Genomic DNA, 25,197 nt, shown 5'->3' with positions numbered 1-25,197 from the left:
CTTTCTGTTCAAATTATCTATCTTATGTTGATTTTGGAACTATTTCACACAGCAATCATCTTGAGAAGAAGTAGACAATTTATGTTTAAATCATTTAGCAGCAACTTAACAACTTAATGGCAGACAAGTGCATAGCATTTTTCTAACCTCTATGTGTTTAATGGTTCAACACTGAAAACCAGCATGCAACTGGAATCATCATTTTAGTAAAATTATTCTTTTTTCAATTACAATTAAAACAAAAAATATTTCTAAAATTTATTTCTTGCTCTCGTTTATTACTTCTTGTTTTAAATTTTCTCCACTAAGAATAAAGAGTTAACAACGAAGCAGAACCAGATAATGTTTTCTTTTTAAATAGATTCAGTGCTGACATTGCATTCATATTAGAACAAAAGGGCTTACATCCCACCAGGGGGATTTACACAGCATCTCCCAGTTTCTCATTATTTTTTTCTAATCCATTGCTTAATATGATTTTACAGCATCCGATTAGATGAGAGTGTGGATGTCTCATATACTCACACATTGAAAATATGGCTGTAAATAAGCTTCAACAAAGAGTCTGGGTTTCAGGGTATATCTCTTGAAATTCTAAAACTTGAAAACCATCATATTTTAATTTGTGCTTTTAGTTTCAATAATCCAGCAGAGTTATATGCTCACAAAGCCATAGACTGCTTTTGCTTAAAAGGAAAAAAGGACAAGAATTTATTAATTATATACTGTGAGTCAAAGATTAACAGATCATTTTTTCTTCTAGGGTATCATTATGCAAAATATACAATATTGTAATGCTTATCCGTATTCAATGTCTGCAGAAGCAGTCCAAATAGATGAAGTTCAGAAAACTAATTACTTTTTCAAGATTTTCAAGCTAATAAATGTTAGAGCTTAGATTTCCACCCATGTCTGATTTGCTCCAAACCCTAAAAGCTTTCATGGATTGTCCCAGACTAACTCTGTCATTTTATAAAAACATGATTGATCTTTAAAGAAAAATGACTTTTCCAAGTTGAAATTGCTATTTAGTGATTAAGTTTGAGCTACGGTACCAATGAAATATTGAACTGAAGCAAGTTAAAAAGAAAAATCAGGCTCTGTGGAGGATATTTCTTCATTATAAAACATACAAAGATATTTCAATATTAACAATTTCAAAATTCCAAATCCATGTATATATGCGTTATAATCTTATACATTTAATTTTTACTATACCTGGTCCAACCATTGATTATGAGCTTAATTCTAGTTATTATTATAAATAATGTGTTTATAACAACACAATGCTCATATATACCCATGTATGATTATATTATTTATTTTTTGTTTATATCTATTTGGTCCAGTCAATCATACTTTGCTAGATATAAGCAATTTGCATTTTCCCTGATTTTTATTCCAGAATCCCTCCATGTACAATATAAAAATAGGTACAATTTGAATCTTAAATTTCATATTTGTTATAATTAAATACTGTAGTTTTCCAAGTAATTCAATTTAAAATTTATTTAACCTATTTAGCTTTTGTGAAAAAGCTTAAATAGATAGCATATATTTATTAGTTTTATCTGTAATGCTTACATAGAAATTTATTTAAAAAATTGGTTTTTATTGACATAAAGAGAACCAGTTTCTTGTATTTCATCAGTACGGTGTTGAGAAGACAGCCACACTTCCCTCCCTTCCTTATCCTTCTCTCCATTCCCCTCGTCATTTTTCTAATCCTTTGCTTAATAGGATTTTACAACACTGGATATTTTTTTCTTTAATTTTTGCAAAGACATAATTTCAGTCCATTCTATGATCACAGGTTTAATTTAACACTAACCATAATATTCAACAAGTAAAAAGTAGGAAGATCACAATTTCACAGGAGTATAAACAAGGGCTATAAACAACAATCCTACCACAAGATGTATGTTTCATTCCGATGCATTTTTCTGAAAAAATAAGAAATGTTTTTTAAATTCTATATTTTAAATTTATGCTGTTATATTTATTCTTTATATTATATTGCCTAAGCTTTTGCCATTACTATTATTTAAACATAATTACAGTTATTTAAACATAATTGGATTTCTTGACATATTGTTTTCATGAGCCAAAATATTTCTGTTTTTCATATAAAATAGACTCTCTTGAAAATATCGACATATTTTCTCTCAAGTGCATACTGGCTCAGATCTGGTATTTATTTTCTATTTAATAAATGTATAAAGCTCCTATACCCCTGAAAAGACTTTCTTTGTATTGTTTTCAGAACAAGACATAATGAAACCAGAAAAGACTGCTTTGCATGGTAAACCAGGTATTTTTAGATGGTATTTGTAAAATCAAATCATCTCTCAGTGTTCTAGATGAAGCAGAAGGAAGGGTTCAGATTCAAGTCTAAAGTCATTTGAGGCAAATCTGTCTTGAGTCATCAGCTGCTGGAACACTCCCAAGTTTAATCATTTCCCAATATTTTAAAATTATTTATGTAAAGGGAACACATTTCATGTATTTCATATATACAGCTTTAAAAGCATAATTATACTTCCCACCCCACCCTCACCTCCATTCACCCTCATCATTTTTTTTATTTTTCTTTTAATTTTTGTGATGACATGCTTTCAATTTACTTTATATTCCAAAGGTTAACCCTCTACTAAATAAACAATTCCAGAAGTAGTAAGTATGAAAACAGGTGCTCCTCAAGAGTATGTTAAGAATTTAGTCAGTCAGCTGTAACTAGACAGCTAGTCATCCTGCTCTTCAATAAGATAGCTTTACAAAGACCATGGGTAGGGCTGTGCATTTTGCTTTCTTCTGTTCTGATAATTATAAGATATTTATAGAAAGCTTACCGCAATTCAGATCGATTCATTCAAATGAAATCATTTCAAACTTCCCCAAACCCAAGGATGTTTAGAAAATCAACCCTAATTCATTTCTTCCCACTTTTTCTCCATCCTTACCTCCCTTTCTTTTCCTTTTATTTCCATTCATGCATTTAGGAGAAAATAAAGATCAATTGACATGTTTTGCTTGTAAAAAAGATACATAATTTACCAAAACAGGTTATTAATTGTTTTTTATTTATGAATAGAAATGTTTTCAATTTAAGCTAATTGAATCTTGTAAAAACTTAAAATACATTTTCTTTACATAAATGATAGGGCATCTTCTGCTTACATTTTTAATATCTCATAGTTTAGAAATAAGTATAGAATAGGTTTGAGTCAGTTTGATTTACTTTGTCTGTGCTATAAAATATGTGAGACACCAACAATGGAAAACACAGGGACACTGAAAGTAGGATTGGAGTATCCGGAGCTGAGAATAGCTGTCTGTATTAACATCGCAAAGCATTAGAAAAACATTTAGAACTTCTTTAAACCAATAATGAAACTCAGATATTTTCTGGTATCCAAATGATAGCCATTTTAAGGTAAATTATAGGAACTAAGAATTTAGTCTCTAAGTACATGTCAAATGCACTGTCTTTTAGCCACCATTTCGTTTTATTGCTGTTACAACTTCCATGTTCTTTAATTTCTGTTATTCAATGAAAATTTGTAGTAAGGGTATTTGCCAAGCCATTTCATCCCAACTACTGAATATTTGGAAGTTTTAACTTTATACAGGGTCATTATAATATTATTTTTGCTTTTACTCAAATTTCTTGGACTGGGAACTGCACCGTGGCTTAACTATTAAAGCCGCTGCCTGCAGCACAGATATCCCATATGGGCTCCACTTCCAATCCAGCTACCTGCTAATGTGCCTGGGAAAGCAGCGGCAGATGTCCCAATTGCTTGGACCCCTGCACTCATGTGAGAGACCCAGAATTCCTGGCTCCTGGCGTCAGCATGGCCCACCCCCAGCTGTTGTGATCATTTGAGGGGTGAACTAGCACACTGAAGATCCATCTTTCCCTTTTTCTCTGTATGTCTCTGCCTTTCAAATAACAATAAATCTTAAAAACAAATCTTGAACAGTGTATCACCATAGAGGGAAAAGGACACCCCATAAACTTGCCACATTAGCCCTCTTTCATCTTTGTGCCATGGGGTATTTGTTTTCCCCAGCTAATTCTGAGTACGGAAAATAGGGAAGGAAATATCTGCACAGGTCAGATAAAAAATTGTTTCTTCTTTTCTAATTTAATAATGAAAAGGGACACACATGTTATAAGTTGACATGTCTGTGAATGAATATAGAAAACTAAAGTGAAGGCAAGGATAGTTTTGTATCAAAATTAAGGGACAATTTACAGTAGGAAAAACTTGTAGCAAGACAGATGTAAAGGACATTTCCACTGAACACCTTTTTGGGGGCTGTTCCTACTCAATTTAAATAGAATATATTATTTGCTGTTTCATTGGGGAAATAGATAAGGTTTTCTCATAATTGGTGCTATTTCAAAAGGAACTCAAAATATTAAGATTAAAATAGGTCACCAGTTTGTACTTACGTATTCAAAATTTCTACTTGTGTTACCATTTCTTCCCATCACAGAAGAAAAAGTTCTAAAGCAGGTAAAAGCTGTCACAACAGAAAAACATGGTAAGTAAGGTATTTCATGTTTTTCTTCTGTGTATTAGTTTTATGTATGTGCATACATAGTAAATTTACTATTAAAAACAATTTAGAAACTAGAGTAGTATAGCTTTTTTTAAAACTGTGTGAATGATCCAAGCTTGTGTTTCATAAGGAAATTCATGTAATGCATTGATTATCAAGTACTCATAAACATTATTATCAAGTTCTCATATCTTATTTTCAAACTACGTTTCCTCCAATATCAAAATCATGAAACTGTTAAGATTTCTGTCATTCGTTTATAAATTGACTAGAATAATTTCCTTTCAAAGAAGGAAAATAAAAATGAGATACATTCTTTTAAGCCTTCAACTTGATTGATATATCAAAACAATGAATTGCTTCTATTCAGTTCAAGTTGAATATTCTAGCCACCTTGGCCATTAAAAAAGCCAGCTCTAAATGAGATTATTCCAAAAGAAAAAGCATGTGAAGCATTTTTTCCACTGATGAGGTCACATGGCCAGCCTCTAAATATCATGTCTTAACAGAATAAACTATTATTTTATGAGAAAGAAAGAACCCTCATGTGGTTATTTTCATATCACCTCAAATGATTATTGTATTTATATAAATTGTTATCTAAATTCATAATTTTAGTAAGCATTGCTCTAATTTGCAACATTCGGTGAATGAAGAATTAGAGATACCATGGGTATTTCTTTCAGTTATGTGGAAAGTACATGAATGTATTTGTGTCCCACATATGTGTATGTTTTAAATATTATGTGGCTTTCACATATCTTGTCACATTTAATAGTTTACCACTCAACAGTATGATTAATATATTTGTTGACAGTGAAATAGTACTGTTTAGAGAAAAAATGTTGAGAAAATAAACTAACAATAAATAAATACAAGTGATAAGGAATTGTTTTTTCCATGGTTTTACTCATTAATATACTATTTCCCTCAACTCTCCACAGTCAAGCCAAAACCAGCAAGTAAGAGATGAGAAGATTAAAAACCAGGACACAGCCATTTCAACTTTAAAAATTTGCATGCTTTTTAACAAGTGTTATCTTTAATGTGCCCTGTGATCAAATTGTTTCTATATGTGATAAATTAATATTATTACTATGGCTTTTATTTAACATTATTGTCTTTCACTACTAACTCATGATTCATTTTAATTATACGGATGAAATTTCTGGATGTTGCATTAGTTACTAACATTAAATGAACATGTGCATATATACTATAACAATACCTATAAGAAGATTGTTTGTAAATCTCTTAAGCATACAGAATACATAACAAAGGAAAATGAAATGATATAGAACTGTCAATGTTACGGACCATATTTTTTAATTTGTTTACTCTAGGTTGTATTAATGATACTATAGGTAGATACTGGCATTTAGAAATACATAAAACCATAAACATTTTGCCATGTGTCTTTTATAGTAGTAATGGAATTTCCTTATGAGTTTACACGTTAAAAATCATCTATTTCACTGTACAGATGTGAAGCAGAGATTACAGTGGTAAAGTGTTTAAAGGCGACTATTGGGTTCATGAAAGCATGAACATTTGCCCATTATAATCTAGGTGGTAAATGTGTCTGATGTCATGTCAAAACTGAGATGTTGGTTATGAAATATGTACATGTGAAACTCAAACCTAGACAAAGACATGAATGTCTGTTGATCAAATATATTCATGCTTCTCTATGAAAAATGGATTGCTGAAATCCAAAGACGAACTTGGAAGATGAGTATGGAGATCAGATAAGTGGCTCAGGAGATGTGATACAAATATATGGAAGTTAACTAGAACATATTCACAACTCAAAACCTGTGACATATCATTTTTTGAAAGATTTATTTATTAATTTGAAAGTCAGAGTTACACAGAGAGAGAAGGAGAGGCAGAGAGAGAGAGAGAGAGGTCTTCCATCTGCTGGTTCACTCCCCAATTGGCTGCAACAGCCAGAGTTGCGCTGATCTGAAGCCAGGAGCCAGGAGCTTCTTCTGGGTTTCCCATGCGGGTGCAAAGGCCCAAGAACTTGAGCCACATTCTACTGCTTTTCCAGGCCACAGCAAAGAGCTTGATTGGAAGTGGAGCAGCCGGGACTCAAACGGGGCCCACTTGGGATGTTGGCACTGCAGTCGGCAGCTTTATCCGCTATGCAATAGTGCCAGCCCCATGCCATCTTTAATATAATTATTTTCATCTATATTTATTATGCTTTTATAGCTCAGTTCTGACAGGTTAACAGCTACAATATTGGCTTTTTAATTTTCTTGTAATTTGAAGACTTATTCAATATCAACTTTATGCAAATTTAGTTCATGGAAGTTTATTCTTGGATGATGTCATTGTGCAATTTACAATTACTAAATTTAGTTTCAGGACACTCAGAGCCCCACACATTCCTACCAACTTCACTGCTGGTGTATAATATTCAGGCAAAATAGTAGCTATTTTAGAAAATCTCTAAATTCAGGAGTGAGGTAAAGAAAGGACAAGTAAACATCGAAAACAGTTCTTTAGAGCCAACCTGGAGGTCATCAGAAAGAACACATGGCTAACACTCCAGTACTGTCTTACAGCTTTATTCAGAAGGAAGCCTTTTACTGGATTTCCTGAAAATGAACCTAACTTTGCTTTTATGTGTTTCTAAGGCATTTTGATTTCTTTGTTTAAGTGACACAAAACTAACTTTGGGCCATGCCTTCTACATAAACTGAAGATTAACTGCAAATATATAAATAAGAAATACTTTGGAGCATTAGAATCAACAGATTGCTAGTGAATTTTTATTTCTCTTTCTAGAAAAAGCTGAGCATCAACAAAAAGAACCTCTATCCATAAAAACAGGTATGTTGACCCTTTTTGCTTTATATTCCATATTAATTCACTATATTTATGAGATCTAGAAATAAAAGGAACACATACAAATCTTTTTCATTTTGTCTTCCTGTTATGTCTAGACTTTTGGTTGTGTAGTATAATTTGCTTTGTCTGACATTAGGGTTGTGGTACCATTATCAATTAAACATGAATCAGCAAACATGTTACTATAATAAAGAAAAATTAGCAAATTAGATTTGCTTTCATTATTTATAAGGCCCTTCCAAAATACTCAATATTTCACTATTCAACACTAATGTCATTTATCATAATGATGAAGTTGATTTACTGTTGATATTTTTAAATGTCCCTTCAAATTACACATGTTAAATTTCACAAAATAGGAATTTTACCTTGATCTATATTCTTAAAACAGAATTTATATGATCCTATTATAGATAGTTCAATTCTTTTACAATACTGTGCTGTTTTAACTATTTTTTTAAATGACCCAAAAGAATTATACATATTTTTGAAGTACCTCATAATGTTTTAATAGTTATGGATATCTTGTAATATTCAGTCAGGGCAAACATATCTATCTTTTTGTGTGTGTTAGACAAAAAAATGCAGTGCAGTATCATTATCTATAGTCACCTTACTGTGCAAAAGAACACAACAACTTCTTATTTCTATCTAACTATAATTTTGTACCCATTAATCAACCTTTCCTTATTCCTTCTCCCTCTACTCTGAATCTCCCTCTCCCTAGCTTCTGGTAACCACCATTATGCTCTTAATTTCTATCATATGGACATTTTAGATGTCGCACTTGAATAAGATGATGCACTAGCTGTCTTTCTGTGCTTGACTTGCTTCACTTAAAAAATGACCCAGTTCCATCCATATTGTGAATGACAGTGGCTTAATAGGACACATTGTGTAAATATACTACGTTTTCTATCCATTCATCAGTAGTTAGACACTTGAGTTGCTTCTAATTCTTGGCTGTTGTGAATAGTACAACAGTAAGCATGGGTGTGCAGATTCTTTTTGACAGAGGGATTTAATTTCCCTTTTATGTATACCTGGTAATGGGACTGCTGAATCAGAAACATCACATGACTCAAATCTACAGCCTATATGAGACTAACTGAAAAAAATGTTACCTTCCTTTATTCTATTGGGTCTCATTCCAAGAATATCTAATAATACACAGTAGGTAACCAGTTATTTTAAATTACCTTTAAAACACAACTTATAAGATGCCTGCATTCCATATCCAAGTGCCTGGATTCAATACTCAGCTCTGGTTCCTAATTCCAGCTTCCTGCTATTTCAGATCATAGAGGGAGCAATGATCCTTCAAGTAGTTGAGTTCCTGCCTCCCCTGTGGGAGACCTGGATTGAGTTTCCAGCTCCCAGTTTCAGTCTAAGCCCTGGTGTGGCAGACATCTGGGGAGTGAGCCAGTAAATAGTAACACTCTCTCCCTCTCTCCATCTCAAATAGTAGACAAATAGACAATAAAAAAATGTCATAATGTCTCAGGAATAAAGAAACCAAGAAATTTTTACACTTTTAACTTTTCCAACAGTTACTTGGGATAAATCATTGGGAATATGCCTTAAAAATTACCTAAGGGGCTGGTGTGTGGCACAGCTGTTTAAGCCACCACTTGTGATTTTGTAATCCCATAACAGAGGGCTCTGCTTCTAAAACAGTTTCTTGTTAATGCAACTGGAAAAGCAGCAGAAAATGGCCTAAGTACTTGGTCCCCTGCCACCTATGTGGGAGACCAGCATGCAGTTCCAGGCTCCTGGCTTTGGAGTGGCCCAGACCTGGATGTTGTTGCTATTCGGAAAGTTAGGCAGCAAATGAAAGCTTCTCTCTCTCTTTCTCTCTCTCTCTCTCTCTCTCTTCCACTCTCGTCTCCCTCTTTGCCTGTGTGTCACTCTGCCTTTCAAATAGATAAATAATTTTTTAAAGATGTGTTTACCTAGGCTGGCTCCACGGCTCACTAGGCTAATCCTCCACCTGCGGCGCCGGCACCCCGGGTTCTAGTCCCAGTTGGGGCGCCGGTTCTGTCCCGGTTGCCCCTCTTCCAGGCCAGCTCTCTGCTGTGGCCCGGGAAGGCAGTGGAGGATGGCCCAAGTGCTTGGGCCCTGCACCCGCATGGGAGACCAGGAGGAAGCACCTGGCTCCTGGCTTCGGATCGGAGCAGTGCGCCGGCCATAGTGGCCATTTGGGGGGTGAACCAACGGAAGGAGACCTTTCTCTCTCTCTCTCTCTCTCTCTCACTGTATAACTCTCTCTCTGACTCTCTCTCATTAACTCTGCCTGTCAAAAATTAAAATTAAAAATTAAAAAAAAGATTTATTTATCTATTTGAAAGAGTTACAGAGAGGCAGAGGCAGAGAGAGAGAGAGAGAGAGGTCTTCCATCCACTGATTCACTCCCCAGATGGCCACAGTGGCTGGAGCAGTGCCGATCAGAAGCCAAGATCCAGGAGATTCTTCTGGGTCTCACATACATGTGCATGGGCCCAAGGACTTGGGCCATCTTCTACTGTTTTCCCAGGCCATTAGCAGAGAGCTGGATCAGAAATGGAACAGCTGGGACAAGAACCGGTGCCCATATGGGATGCCAGGACTGTAGGCAGCGGCCTAACCTGCTATGCCACAGTGCCGTCTTGACCCCAAATATTTTTTAAAATTCCTTGAAATGCATTCTCCATTGCTTATTTTAAAGTAAGTTTAGCTTTTTTCCTGTTATACTACGAAAAATGTAAGTAGGGAATATAAAGGCTTACATCTTGCATACAGATGCAAAATTACAACTCATTTTCTTTTTCCTCTTTCCTGCTGTTTAGACAAACCAAAATCTACTTCAAGTAAGTTATACTTTTAGAATTTCAACAATATTATAATTAATTTTTTGGAATTTATAATTTATTTAAATTGTAAGCAATGTTTTTAAAGTATGATATGATATTGGTATAATAGCTGTTAATGTTTTTACTTCTTTATGTGATTTTATTCACTAACAATTCCATTCATTAATCCTTGACAATATATTTATTCAGCACCTATGAGGTATATTACATTGTACTAGCCTAGCCAAAGGAACACGTAAAACATCCTCTGTATTTTCTATGTAGTTAAGACACTGATCATAACTAATAGCTGTGAGGGGAAAAAGTATTTGTATCTCTATATTATGTTTCAGTTGTTTGTTAGGATGTATTGAGTAAACAAAGTAGGAAGATCTCTCTAATAGTCACTGTGTGGACTAGCATGAATTCAGAGCATACCAAAACTACTTCCCATTTTTTTTAAGATTTTATTTATTTTATTTGAGAGTTAGAGTTATAGACAGTGAGAGGGAGAGACAGGGAGAAAGGTCTTCCTTCCGAAGGTTCAATTCCCAAATGGCTGCAATGTCCAAAGCTGCGCCGATCCAAAGCCAGGAGCCAGGTGCCTTCTCCTGGTCTACCACGTGGGTGCAGGAGCCCAAGCACTTGGGCCATCTTCTACTGCTTTCCCAGGCCATAGCAGAAAGCTGAACTAGAAGTGGAGCAGCCAGGACTCACACCCATATGTGATGTTGACGCCACAGGCAGAGGATTAACCTACTGTGCCACAGTGCTGGCCCCTGCTTTCCATTATTTAATATTAATACACTTGCATTTTATTTTATTTGTTTAAGGCACTGAAGTAATCATTTTTTAGTAATTTATTTATTTATTTAGTAATTTATTGTTTCAAACAATAATAAAGGTGCAACAGGGAACAATGAAATTGTTTATTTGATATTATTAAAATATAACTTAGACTTTACTCTGCAAAAAAAAAGATATGTGCATTTCAATTAAGAATGTATATAGAAGTTGTATTTAAGGTTTTTAAATGCCAAGCATTAAGCATCTTTCTTAATAATATTATGAAACTTTTAAAAATGCAGCTATAATTTTCCTTTGAATACATTCAATGCCAATCTTAAAAATAATAAATTACCTTTGGTTGGAGAAAACCTCTAGTATAGTGAGTATTTAATACAGCTACTAATGTAAAGAGCAGTACTAAAATTAAGGGTTGAGAATCAGAATTACAATGTTTACATGAAATATAAAGAAATTTGAAAGTGGTGTTTGGTTTATGAGACATTATTTATTCCCTATTTTCATTATTACAAAATATTTTATTGATTTTTTGTGAATTTAGAAGAAAACTTCCAAGAAGTTATAAACAATGGATGAATAAATGTATCAGATTTATAGAAAACATTGGTAAATTTTCAGAGGATTTTTTAATTTATTTAGCCATTTATTCAATTATTTGAAGTGACATATGTAGAGCCAAGCAAGATAGAGCAGAGGGGGACGAGGGAGAGACAGACAGAGAGAGAGAGAATCTTCCATCTGCTGATTCACTCCCCAAATGGTCACAGGCTAGGTCAGGACTTCCCTCCTGGTTTTCTTTATTTTTACTTATTTATTTATTTATTTATTTATTGACAGGCAGAGTGGATAGTGAGAGAGAGAGACAGAGAGAAAGGTCTTCCTTTTGCCGTTGGTTCACCCTCCAATGGCCACTACGGCCAGCGCATCTCGCTGATCCGAAGCCAGGAGCCAGGAGCTTCTCCTGGTCTCCCACACGGGTGCAGGGCCCAAGGACTTGGGCCATCCTCCTCTGCACTCCCGGGCCATAGCAGAGAGCTGGCCTGGAAGAGGGGCAACCAGGATAGAATCCGGCGCCCCAACCGGGACTAGAACCCGGTGTGCCGGCGCCGCAAGGCGGAGGATTAGCCTGTTAAACCACAGTGCCGGCCGTCCCTCCTGGTTTTCTACATGAATATCAGAGTCCCAAACATTTGAGACATCTTCTGCTGCCTTCCCAAGCACGTTAACAGAAAGCTGTGGAGCGGTTGAGACTCAAATCAATATTCAGATACAGGAGGCCAGCATTGCCAGTGGTGGCTTAATCCTCTCTGCTGCAACTCCTGCCACAAAGCATGAATATATAAGAGCTATAGTTCTTATACTTTCAGAAAAGTTTTATTCATGGAATATTATGGAATCAATATGTGAGGGGAATGTTTATTTAATAAATTGCCTTATATTTAGAACTGTTACTATTCTAGTAACTCAATGAAGAAACAAAAAAGGCTAGTTGTTCAGTATCTTAGGTTAAAGACTAATATTTTTGTCTTGTTTTGCTCATCAGAATGTAGGTATTAAGATTTGGGTTTGTTTTTGTTGTATTTTTCAAACTCATCACATCACCCTACTTCCATTGCACTTAGTACAGCACTTCATAGATATTCATTTTAATAAATATTCAGTGGATCAATGCATGAATGTTTCTATGACAATCCAGTTGAAGCTGAAATAACAAAGGTTTATCACTTATATTTTGTAATTAGGAAAACCAACCAAAGGACTTAGAACTGACTAATTCCACTATGTTGAATATTTTAAATTAGTTTGGAGAGAGGTTCTATTTTCAAAAATAGACTTCAATTTATAATGTTTGTAAATACTATGTTTCTTTGTTATGTGAGTATATGGGTCTATTGTTTTAGTAAGAAATATCAGAAAATAGAATTGAATTTTCTTCTACTGAAATAAAATCTATCCTTTGTTTCTTCCACTTTTTCTGTTGTACTCATTTTTTCCCTAAAGAGGGAATGCCAGAAGTCACAGAATCAGGTAAGTATTTACTTTCCCAGAGGATACCAAAGCATAGAGCTGCACTAACAGCAAATGAATTTGGGTCTCTATCCAGCTGTGTAATATTGAGAAAATCCTTAATTGCTCCAATTTCAGATTTTCTCATCTATAAAACAGGCATAGTGACTTCTCAAAAGGCTTGTTATAGGAATTAAATGGAATAATATATGTCATAATTTCATCATATATTTGGTTTCACTTATTAAATATTGGTTTACTCCTCACTGTTGTCTGAAAAACATAATGGAAGACAATCATCAATCAACCAAGACTTTTGAAAATTATGTCCACATGTCTCTTGGACAATTATGCAGCTCTTTTATTGCTTTCCTTCATTAGTTCATTTCTTGAGCATCCACTGCAACAATCAAATGTTTATTTCCTTAAGTCAGAAATTGGAGATTTAGATGTTTTTTATGTTGTTTCAACTGTAAACTTATTAATAAACACATGGCTTATTCTAGCTTCACTTCAAATTATGTAAGAAACAGGGAGCAAGTTCTGCCACACAGGTGACTGAAGGTAAGCAGGATGAGCACAGCGTAGAGAGCATGTACTCACGCATGATAGGGAGAGGCCTCCTCCACATCTTGAAGTGGTGGAACCCAGAACTCATTTCCAATCATGAAATTAATCATTATTCCCAACTGTGCACTCAGATTAAGCAAGAAAATAAGGTTTTCTAAAATTTTTCAATTTTCTTGTTCTTTTTCCTGTAGGAAAGAAGAAAATTGAAAAATCTGAAAAAGAAACTAAAGGTAAAGAATACTTTTTTTAAACTTTTATTTAATGAATATAAATTTCCAATGTACAGATTATGGATTACAATGGCTTCCCCCTCCCATAACTTCCCTCCCACCGGCAACCCTCCCCTCTCCCGCTCCCTCTCCCCTTCCATTCACATCAAGATTCATTTTCAATTCTCTTTATATACAGAAGATCAATTTAGTATATATTAAGTAAAGATTTCAACAGTTTGCACCTACATAGAAATACAAAGTGAAACATACTGCTTGAGTATTAGTTATAGCATTAAATCAAAATGTACAGCACATTAAGGACAGAGATCCCACATGAGGAGCAAGTGCACAGTGACTCTTGTTGTTGACCCAACAAATTGATACTCTAGTTTATGGCGCCAGTAACCACCCTAGGCTGTCGTCATGAGTTGCCAAGGCTATGGAAGCCTTCCAAGTTCGCCGACTCTGATCATATTTAGACAAGGTCATAAAAGACAGGGTAAGGATAGTAACCAATGATCCTAAGAGTGGCATTAACAAGGTCTGAACAATTACACAGCATTAAGTGGGGAAGAGGACCATCAGTACACACAGGTTGGGAGTAGAGCCATTGGTGGTAGAGTAGAGGTTATGATTATGAAGGAATGAGGCTCAAGTGCGCGAGACAGGGTCTAGAACAGAGTCATTATTAGAGGAGCTAAGAAAGGTGCTGTCTAAGCTACAATTAAGTTTTCTGATTGAGAGGCAGATAGAACCTGACAGAAGGGGCTTGATAATAATCTGGTGGGCTTTAGGCCTTGTAAGTTAAGAGGCCCAGACCTATCTATCTCTTCACATGGGGTACATCCTAAGGGAGGTGTGAACCTCCTAGGGGAAGGCACTCTGTTGACTTTCATTACTTGGCTGGCCTGGGAGGAGAGCTGGCCAGGTAAAGGCAGGTGGCATCTCTAACAAGAAATTTACAGTTCTGCCTGCAATGTTGCTGACCCTACTTGGCTGCCCCCTCAGCTGCAGTGGTCACTTTGGAAGTTGGGCTGAGTGAAGGGCTTTTCAGCTTAGAGCCAATAAGATCTGTGGCTCTGACCTGGGCATCCTTCGTTTCTGCTTTAACAAAAACCAGGAGGAAAAGAAAGCTAGGCATCAGAAGCAATGGGTGGCAGGCCTATTAATGGCTGATCTGTACAGTGATCTGCCCTCAAGGAGACCCAACAGGCCAGTCCACTGCAGTGGCTTTCAATGTGGTAAGCCCGGGCTTCAGCAGAAGTCAGCTTGTGAAGAGCCCTGGCAGCTCTGCCAAGAGTTGGATCACTGGAAATGGACCTGCCCTGGAGTCGAAGGATGCCCAGGTCAAAGATGACATTTTTAAGACATTCACATCAAATTAGCCAAAGAAACAAAGAAGTAAAATATATTGTATTAATTATATGAACTAAAATGAATTCATGAAAAAGTGGATACTGGTTTTACAGAATGCATTAGATTTACAGTTCATTGAAGTTCCTCCATGCAAATTGTAGGCATCACATTATTATCCAGTATCTAATGGGAGTAAGAATGTACAGCCTAGAAAACTCTACCTGCTATTTCTAAATCAAGGCCATAGAATTCTTTTCCTATGACCATTGAATTGTAAATATTAACTAAGAATTTTAATTTCAAACCTTAGGACAATGTATTAATGAATGTGATATATATTAAATGGGAAAGGTAATTTTAAAAGAATGTAAGACAATGCAAATCCCCAAATCCAAAAATATTTTAAGTCAAAAGTTTTTACATGTCTTATAAATAAAAAGTTTATTTATTAAATGTGCTTAAAACAATGATGAATGTGTGGGAATGCTGGTGTCAGGAAGCAGTGAGGGCTGGCCAGTCATGCAAATAAGTCTATTTTGTTTGCCTTGGAGGAGCAAAAAGTTAGAAACTATGCAATGTTTCCTCCAAACCCACTTCTACCAATCAGGTTCATTTATCAATGTAATACAGTAATTATTCATGTCAATATAATTAAATGGAAGTCTTGTAAAGCCTTAACTAGCATACTATTGGATCAGAGAGACATGTTCTTAAGTGTAACAGAATGTTTGTCAACAAGAAAGTAAGACCTTTGTGCTTATTCCAAATTCAATTAATCAGAATGTCTTATTTTTCAATTAATGCATTCATTCATTCTACTCATCTTTTATCTCTTTATGCAAGCAAAACAATCCTTACTGCTGATACTTACTTTCTCTATGTATTATTTGGACAAAAGACAGATTTTTTTTTTGAAAATCACCCGGAAGAATATTTATAATTCATAAATTATACCCGAGTTCCTAAAGTTTGGAATGAAAATGATTTTCATGAAAATTTACTTTAGAGTGTCAAATTGTTAAATCAACATCAAGAGTCACTGTGTACTTACGTCCCATGTGGGATCTGCCCTTAATGTGTTGTCCAATGTGAAGTAATGCTATAACTAGTACTGAAACAGTATTTTTACACTTTGTGGTTCTGTGTGGGTGCAAACTGATGAAATCTTTACTTAGTATATACTGAATCAATCTCCTGTATATAAAGATAATTGAAAATAAAAAAAAACTTGATGTTAAATTGGAAATTACATAGAAAATTAATCAATTTTTTAAAAAATTATCATGTAGGATCTCTGTCATTAATGTGCTGTACACTGTGATTTAATGCTATAACTAGTACTCCAACAGTATTTTTCACTTGGTGTTGCTATGTGAGGGCAAACTGTTGAAATCTTTACTTTATATATACTAAACTGTATATAACAAGAATTGAAAATAAATCTTGATGTGAATGGAAGGGGAGAGAGAGCGGGAAAGGGAGAGTTGCGGGTGGGAGGGAAGTTATGGGCGGGGGGGAAGCCATTGTAATCCATAAGCTGTGCTTTGGAAATTTATATTCATTAAATAAAAGCTTTAAAAAAATCAATACTTTAAAAAAATAAAATTTACTTTAAAAATCACATTTTAATTAATGCTTTTCTTATAAACAGTTCCAGCAAGAAGAGAGAGTCATCAATTGCAAAATGTGACAAAAGGTAATCTATTTTCGTAAATAGTCAATGCTATGACCCAGTGGAATTCTGTGAACTATGTTGGTCCTTAATATATTAAGATTAACACTAATCTTTTTAAAGCAAATAAGCCTAGCGGATAAAAGGCAGAGGAAGTGGACAGTGGAACTTTAGCAGAAAGCTGATACTTCAAGGGAAAATTAGAAAATATGAAGAAACTGGAACTATTTTTTAAAATTATTTATTTATTTATTTGCAAGGCAGAGTTACAGTCAGAGAGGGAGAGACAGAAAAAACGTCTTCCATCGCTGGTTCACTCCCCAAACGGCCACAACAGCTGGAGTTGGGTTGATCCAAAGCCAGGAGCCAGAAGCTTCTTCTTAGTCGCCCATGCAGTGCAGAGGCCAAAGCACTTAGGCCATCTTCCACTGCTTTCCCAGGTCATCAGTAAAGAGCTGGATCAAAGTGGAGCAGCCAGTACTCAATCTGGCATCCATGTGGAATTTTGGCCCAGCAGGAATAGGCTTAGCTTACTACACCACAGCACCGGCCCCAAAACTGGAACTATTAACAGCATATCCATTCAATAAAATATTCGTCTACACATTAACAGGGTTCTCTATTAGAAAAGACTTTTGTAGTATAATCAATGTCAAAAATTATATCCCTGCAGTAGTAAAACCAGACACAACTGACATTTATTTTATCTATGACTAAAGAAAATACAGTTAGCTTCATGCATATATTTTATGATTTATGAATTGACCTTTTATATTAATTCAACCTAGACACAGTGGACAAATGCCAGCATGCCCATGAGAGATCGATGTTCTTTTTGTAAAAGGATCATCTATTTAGTGCTATTGTTGTCTGAAAACTATGAATGAAATTTATAACTGTTATGTAGTCTAAATCATAATTTAGGCAAGCTCAATTAATTAAAAATGTGCTCTAAAGTCTAAGATGCTATACAATTGCACCATTACCAAGAAAACTATGGGTATCTTCACTCATAGAAAGTGCATAGATATATATCCAGCTGGAGAGGAGAAAACCTAGTTTTAACTGCCCCTCTTGCTGCTTATTGTAGTATGAATGGTTAAAATGGCAAGACACATCTCTACATATAGTACAGCCATATAATTTTTAGAAACTTAGACATAACGTTAAATTATGTAATTTAACTGATAATTCTAAATGGTAAATTTTCTAATAAGACAGAAAATCACATCTGTGTAGTGATATAGGAACACATTTTAAAAATGGATATGTGTTTCAAAATATTCTTGATATCATTTGAGAAAACTAATCAGAAGGATGAGTAAATAAATAAGAAAAATCTGTATTTTCATTATTTCTTGTTATCGGCCCATTTAATCCTTAGTGCAGTTCAATTATCATGCCTGGTTTGAAGATAAGTGCAAAGAACAGAAGTCTATCGTCTCACAGTGCTTTTATGGTTGAGACAGGATTTGGCTCCAAGTCAGTATGAGTCCAAAAATTATAATGGCTAAGCCTATTCAAGCACATTCTCTATTCTATAATCCTATTGCAAATATTAAGCAACACTTTCTACCAATGAGAGAAGTTAAAAACAACTCTTCTTGGGCCCCAAAGGAGTAGTTTATTATTGCTATGTATTTCACTGTACAAGTGATTCAGATATTGAATACTCTCTTTTTAACACTTTTCTGTGAATTCATCATTTTTAAGATCTTCGTGCTGGCGCCATGGCTCACTTGGCTAATCCTCCGCCTGTGGTGCAGGCATCCTGGGTTCTAGTCCTGGTTGGGGCGCCAAATTCTGTCGCGGTTGCTCCTCTTCCAGTCCAGCTCTCTGCTGTGGCCCTGGGAAGGCAGTGGAGGATGGCCCAATTGCTTGGGCCTGGCACCCGCATGGGAGACAGGGAGGAAGCACCTGGCTTCTGGCTTCAGATCGGCACAGTGCGCCGGCCATAGTGGCCATTTGGGGGGTGAACCAATGGAAGGAGACCTTTCTCTCTGTCTCTCTCTCTCTCACTGTCTAACTCTGACTGTCAAAAAAAAATTATCTTTGTATTTTGAATCTACACTAAAATACTGTTGTGTAGTAATTCCAATCCTGAGCTGATTGAATGCATACACCTTCATATACATCCCTTCAGTTAACAATTAGTTCATTTTATCTTAGTAAATATTTTATTGCTTTCTAAGTTCCTAAATAATAACATGTAAGTCTTAACGTAATATTTTACCATATTATTTTATTTGTTCTGTAACTTTATGCTTACATACATTTATTTTTATGAAAATATATTTCCCTGAAGACTAGTAATCTCTTGAAACTGATAAATGTTGTGAAAAATTGATTTTGCATGTTATCTCTTAAGATTTATTATTTTATATTTTATCTCAAGATTTATTATTTTATAGTTTAATTGGTAGTTATTTGTTTTCATTCATTTTAAAAGGAAAATAATTCCTAATAATATTCTTAAGGAATTTAAGCAGCAAATCAAATCATACAAAGTAATGTTATTCAAATTAAATATAATTATACTTGTGCTAAAACAGTAAATTTAACAAAAATCCTGCTGACTTCAATGAAATTGTTCGAGTATATATAAATATGTTATGATGGTTGAAATGATTAAATGCTTTTTTGATAGTTCACATACTTTCTAATGTAGAAGATATTAACTAAGATATCCAATTAATTTTGTTCACAGACAATAGAGAGCTATATTTCTTCAATAATGCTAAATCAATAAGAAGTTTAAAAGGTATTAGGTACTTTAACATACTCTGTTGACATAAAGATATAATTTATCAATGTTAAATAGCATTTTATTTTATTTTTTAGCTGAAAAACCTGCAAGAGGATCAAGTAAGTACAGTTCGTATTGATAAATTTCTTTGACACACAGAGTACTTTTCAAGTTGAAATTCATGATTTTTAAAATTTTGGACACATTCAGAGACTGAGTCTTTCTACATGAAATAAATATGAATTTGCTAATGTTTATTATTTTGCTGAATTCTTTTAAAAATCTATAATTTGAAATGATAACTTATGACAGAAATAAATTTTTCTCAAGACTGAAGACAAACTTGTGTTGCATTCAAATAAATTTTAAAGACATTTGATGATGTTTTGTCAAATGAAACAAAATAACCATGTTTCTGCCTAAAATGTTAATTCATGAAAAATTTACTATCAAACATTTGTAATGGAACAATAATATTTTACTTATTGATGTTTTACAGTGTTCATCAATAATTATAATTTTTCATCAGAGAAGAGTACATACTTGAAATCATTATACTTAGTGAAAAATGCCAGGCCCAAAAAGATAAATACTATGTGTTTTCCCTGATTTATGGTAACTAATAGAGTGCCAAAAATGTAATGTACAGAGGTGAAATTGACATTTTGAGACTTGATGATTGTTTACAACTTTTGTCTCTATTGTTGAGGAAGAGTGTATTTTTTTCTCAGTATTTGTTGAACTATTTACTTAGTGTAGATTAATCTTTTGAGTATAATCTTATGAGTAATGAAAGTAAATCATTGTAAAAATTAAGAGAGGAAATAAGAAAGGAAGTGTCAAAGCATGAGTGGGAGGGAGGGTAGGGTGGACAGTATCACTATGTTCCTAAATCTGTATATATGAAATGCATGAACTTTGTTTAACTTAAATATTTTTTAAAAAGCGACATAGTTGGAAAGAATTTACTCTCATATAACATGAGAAGACATAGCCCTCAAAAAGCACTTTCTAAATTCCAAAGTACAGATTCATATAGGCATTTCAAGTATACAGGATACCAATATAAATTTTCCTAAAAGTACCTAAAGTTCATATAGACAGTAATTTTTGTTTCCATGTTTCAAAATTGAAGGAAAACAAATAATTCTAAATCAGTGCTGCCCAATTTAGATGTTATATGAATTGTGAATATAATTTTAAACTTCTAGAATATAGGGGCTGGCACCGTGGCTCACTTGGCTAATCCTCCACCTGCGGCACTGGCATCCCATATGGGCACCGGTTCTAGTCCCGGTTGCTCCTCTTCCACTCCAACTCCATGCTGTGGCCTGGGAGGCAGTGGAGGATGGCCCAAGTGCTTGGGCACCTGCACCAGCGTGGAAGACCAGGAGGAAGTACCTGGCTTTTGGCTTCAGATCGGCGTAGCTCCAACCGTAGCGGCCACTTGGGAGGTGAACCAATGGAAGGAAGACCTTTCTCTCTGTCTCTCTCTTTCACTGTCTAACTCTACCTGTCAAATAAATAAAAAAACCTTCTAGAATATAAATTAAGTAAAAAGGAGCAGTTGAAAATAGTTTTAACAATATGCTTATTTATATGTGATTAATATAGAAATATATCTATAGTTTACTTCTTTTAATATTGAGATTTTGAAATCTTGTGTTCATTTTAAACTTACAGCATATATCAGTTTGTATTAGTTATATCTTAATTTCCCAAAGCCCCAAATATTTAGTGACTATTACATAAGACCAAGCAAATTTCAATATTTATTGAATGCTTCCACTATACCCAATACATAGTGAGTAATGAAAAAAAGTATAAGAGGCAAATTAAAATATAGTGCTTGCTACATATGTCATTCCATCTTTCTCTATTGCAAGTAACAACTGCCCAAGCACCAAAAAGGAAACCTGTTGAAGTGAAATGGACACTATGAGAAACAGTGACTTGATCAGCCCTTGTCCTGACTGTTGATGTACAACTTAATACTTTATCCCTTTTAGTATTTTTTTTTGTTCTACTTAATACCATTGGTTGAACACTGCAATTAACATATTCTTAGGTGTTTAAATTTAACTGAAAAGTGATCTCTGTTAAATATAAGAGCGGGAATAAGAGAGGGAGAAGATTTACAATTTGCGACAAGCTCAAGCTGGCTTGACCCAAATGGTAGAGTTAGAAACGTGCCTGGGGATTCCAATTCAATCCCATCAAGGTGGCACGTACCAATGCCATCTCACCTAGTGCCACTAGGTGATTTTGGAAAAGTGATGGGACAAAATGCTCTTTCTTTCTTTCTTTCTTTCTTTCTTTCTTTCTTTCTTTCTTTCTTTCTTTCTTTCTTTCTTTCTTTCTTTCTCTCTCTCCCTCTCTTTCTTTCTTTCTTTCTTTCTCCCTTTCTCTCTTTCTCTTTCTTTCTTTCTCCCTTTCTCTCTCTTTCTTTCTTTCCTCCTTCCTTCCTTCCTTCCTTCCTTCCTTCCTTCCTTCCTTCCTTCCTTCCTTTCTCTCTCTCTCTCTCTCTTTCTTTCTTTCTTTCTTTCTTTCTGCTACTGATATTGGCAGGGATGGCTTTTTTGCTTGTTTTTGGTCAAAATTCTTGTTTCAGTCATTTCTTTGTTTTTGATTAAAGGAAGCTCATAAAATAGTTATGCTTTGAGGCCACTACTGCGTTCCATCCACAATTTCTGGCTCCACTCGAGTGCGTCAGTTTGGTTGGCCCAGATGCTGTAGCCATAATAAGCCATTCCTTCTGCTCTGTGCTAGAAGCTCAAAGATTGTCCTTCATTCCCAGATTTTGATGGAGACAGAGCAAAGAATGCAGATATGTGGGAAAAAAAAAAGTCTCTGAAAGAAAGGGAATTATCTTTGCCTGAATTTTAGTGTTTCTGTTGTGGGCTGCCTGGTCCAGGTTCTTGTCTCAGCTTTAAGGAAAGAACTGAGGATGAGATGTATGTAAAGTTCAGCATTGTAGCAAAATTTATTTACATGCAAAGTGAAAGTATACATGCAGAAAGAATGCAAGTTGCTCAAGATAGAGTGTACTGCAGGAGGGTCAGTGTCACTCCAAGGAACTGGAGGCACAGCGGGTGCTGTCTGGGTGGAGTTAAATTGAATATTGAAAAAGGGCAGGGCCGGCGCAGCGGCTCACTAGGCTAATCCTCCGCCTTGAGGCACCAGCACACGGGGTTCTAGTCCCGGTCGGGGCACTGATCCTGTCCCGGTTGCCCCTCTTCCAGGCAAGCTCTCTGCTGTGGCCAGGGAGTGCAGTGGAGGATGGCCCAAGTGCTTGGGCCCTGCACCCCATGGGAGACCAGGAGAAGCACCTGGCTCCTGCCGTCGGATCAGTATAGTGCGCCGGCCGCAGTGCATCTACCGCGGCGGCCATTGGAGGGTGAACCAACGGCAAAAGGAAGACCTTTCTCTCTGTCTCTCACTGTCCACTCTGCCTGTCAAAAAAAAAAGAAAAAGAAAAAGAAAAAGGGCAGCTTTTGGGGCACGCCTTGAGATTGCCTTTGCCTTGCCCTTGTTTGGGAAGATTCTGGCATGCCATGGTGTCAAGTGCATGATGGGAGTTGGTATGTCAGTGATAATAGGCAGACATGGTGATTACTTTTAGACAGCGCTGGCTGTAAGTGGTGTAATGAAACTTGGCTTCGGTTTTCTGAAAACTACATGGTGCAGTGTAGGTTTGGGTGGTGCAGTGGGTTACAGCACAGGAAGGAGGCAGTGAGAGGCTCAGTTCCTCCTTGCTAGCTATCTCCCTTCATGCATCAGTTGAGGAGCCCAAGCCATTCTAGTGAACTGGATTCTCAAATATCTCAGGTTTTAATGTAATTATTAAAAGAAAAACATCGGGCCGGCGCCGTGGCTTAACAGGCTAATCCTCCGCCTTGCGGCGCCGGCACACCGGGTTCTAGTCCCGGTCAGGGCGTCGGGTTCTGTCCCGGTTGCCCCTCTTCCAGGACAGCTCTCTGCTATGGCCCAGGAAGGCAGTGGAGGATGGCCCAAGTCCTTGGGCCCTGCACCCACATGGGAGACCAGGAGAAGCACCTGGCTCCTGGCTTCAGATCAGCGAGATGCACCGGCCGCAGCGGCCATTGGAGGGTGAATCAGCAGCAAAAAGGAAGACCTTTCTCTCTGTCTCTCTCTCTCACTATCCGCTCTGCCTGTCAAAAAAAAAAAAAAATGCTGATAGGTATCAGTAATACAATAAATTCTCTATTATGTCAGTGAAAAGTGATGTTGAAAAATCAGGTTTTTCTTGACTCACAGAAAATTGTCCAATTAAATGTTGCTGTTTTGGTGATATTAATTAGTTGAGGATATAGCTTTCGAATCTCTAATCATTTGATTTTTCACTCTCTAGGATTGTTGTTTGTCAATATGATAAATGTATAATAAATAATTTACTTAGAGGGATTGGAGGAAGATATTGAAAGAAAGGTGACTTTATATAATTAATAATTTTAATATTAATGAAATATCTTCTTCCTAATATTAACATTGTAATTTTTTTAAAAACTTTACTCTCAAAATATGTATGTCTTAAAACATTGTGCCTCAGAAATTGTCCAAAGTTTAAACATGACATAAAACAAATAAGAAAACACATTATGGAAAAGCAAAAGGAGAAGTAAATAATTTGCAAGTCTCTTGAAATAGTTGAATGACCTTAGCAACATATGTAGACCTATGGATGTTGAATTACCACAGAAATAAGATTTCATAAGTGTTCTTAGTTATTTTGCTGTGTTGGTCATCAACATTTAAGTAAATATAGGCTGGCTTGCTTCCTGAAAAAGGTATTTCAAATGGGAACATGAAGTAAGACTATTCCTTGAGATAATTTCACATGAAGATTTAACTTTTGCATCTTTTATTCTATAACATTTTTCTTCAATCAAGAATAATAAGCATTTTGTCCCATCACTTTTCCAAAATCACCTGTGTGTATAGGTTTGGAATAATTATATAAAGTCTCAAGTAAATAGAGCCTCAGAGATCTAATTTTGATATTAATTCAAGATAATGTGCTTAAATTTGACTTGCCTATACTAATAAAGTTAATCTTTTTCTACAAGTTAATTGCTTTTTTAATGAAGTTTCAGCTAAACATAGCAGAAGACTAGGCAGGACTTCCATTTTTAAAAACATATTTCTTTGTGTCTACTTCTATGATTTTATAAGACTTCCTGTTCATTAAGTTGCTTTTTGGTTTTTCATTTTTCCTTTATGTAAATATTGCTAGTAAGTTAATAATTGGCTTAAATATTAGAATATAATCAGTATTTAATTGACAAACTTCAGCTACTTTGGAAATTTGTTTGAAATTTTAGATAAACATAAGATAAAATTAAGTAAAGTTACCTTACATGTAAAGTTCACACTCTGTCTTATCCTGGATTCACATGTTGGTGTAACAGGTCTGAAGAGTAAAGGATGGAATGAATACCTATTAACGATTTATTTTAAAGGAATGTGATTCTGCAGTTGTTAGATGAAATTTTCTGCAAATATGAATTAAGCCCATTCGTCAATAGTTTATATTAGCTCTGTTTCTTTGTT

General features: G+C 35.3%; 1 protein-coding gene across 1 annotated transcript in view; it reads left to right on the top strand.

Moving 5' to 3' along the window:
• Nucleotides 1–25,197, top strand: part of LOC133756651 (triadin-like) — a 284,878-nt gene that overhangs the window by 183,987 nt on the left and 75,694 nt on the right. Inside the window, exons 16-18 of the mRNA XM_062187259.1 lie at nt 2,264–2,311; nt 4,504–4,551; nt 7,366–7,410. Of these exons, the coding sequence (XP_062043243.1) occupies nt 2,264–2,311; nt 4,504–4,551; nt 7,366–7,410 (141 nt within the window). The remainder of the gene's footprint in view (nt 1–2,263; nt 2,312–4,503; nt 4,552–7,365; nt 7,411–25,197) is intronic.

The sequence above is a fragment of the Lepus europaeus genome, chromosome 3 (assembly GCF_033115175.1).
Source record: "Lepus europaeus isolate LE1 chromosome 3, mLepTim1.pri, whole genome shotgun sequence".
Taxonomy (NCBI): Eukaryota; Metazoa; Chordata; class Mammalia; order Lagomorpha; family Leporidae; genus Lepus; species Lepus europaeus.
This window is presented reverse-complemented; position numbering and strand designations above follow the sequence as displayed.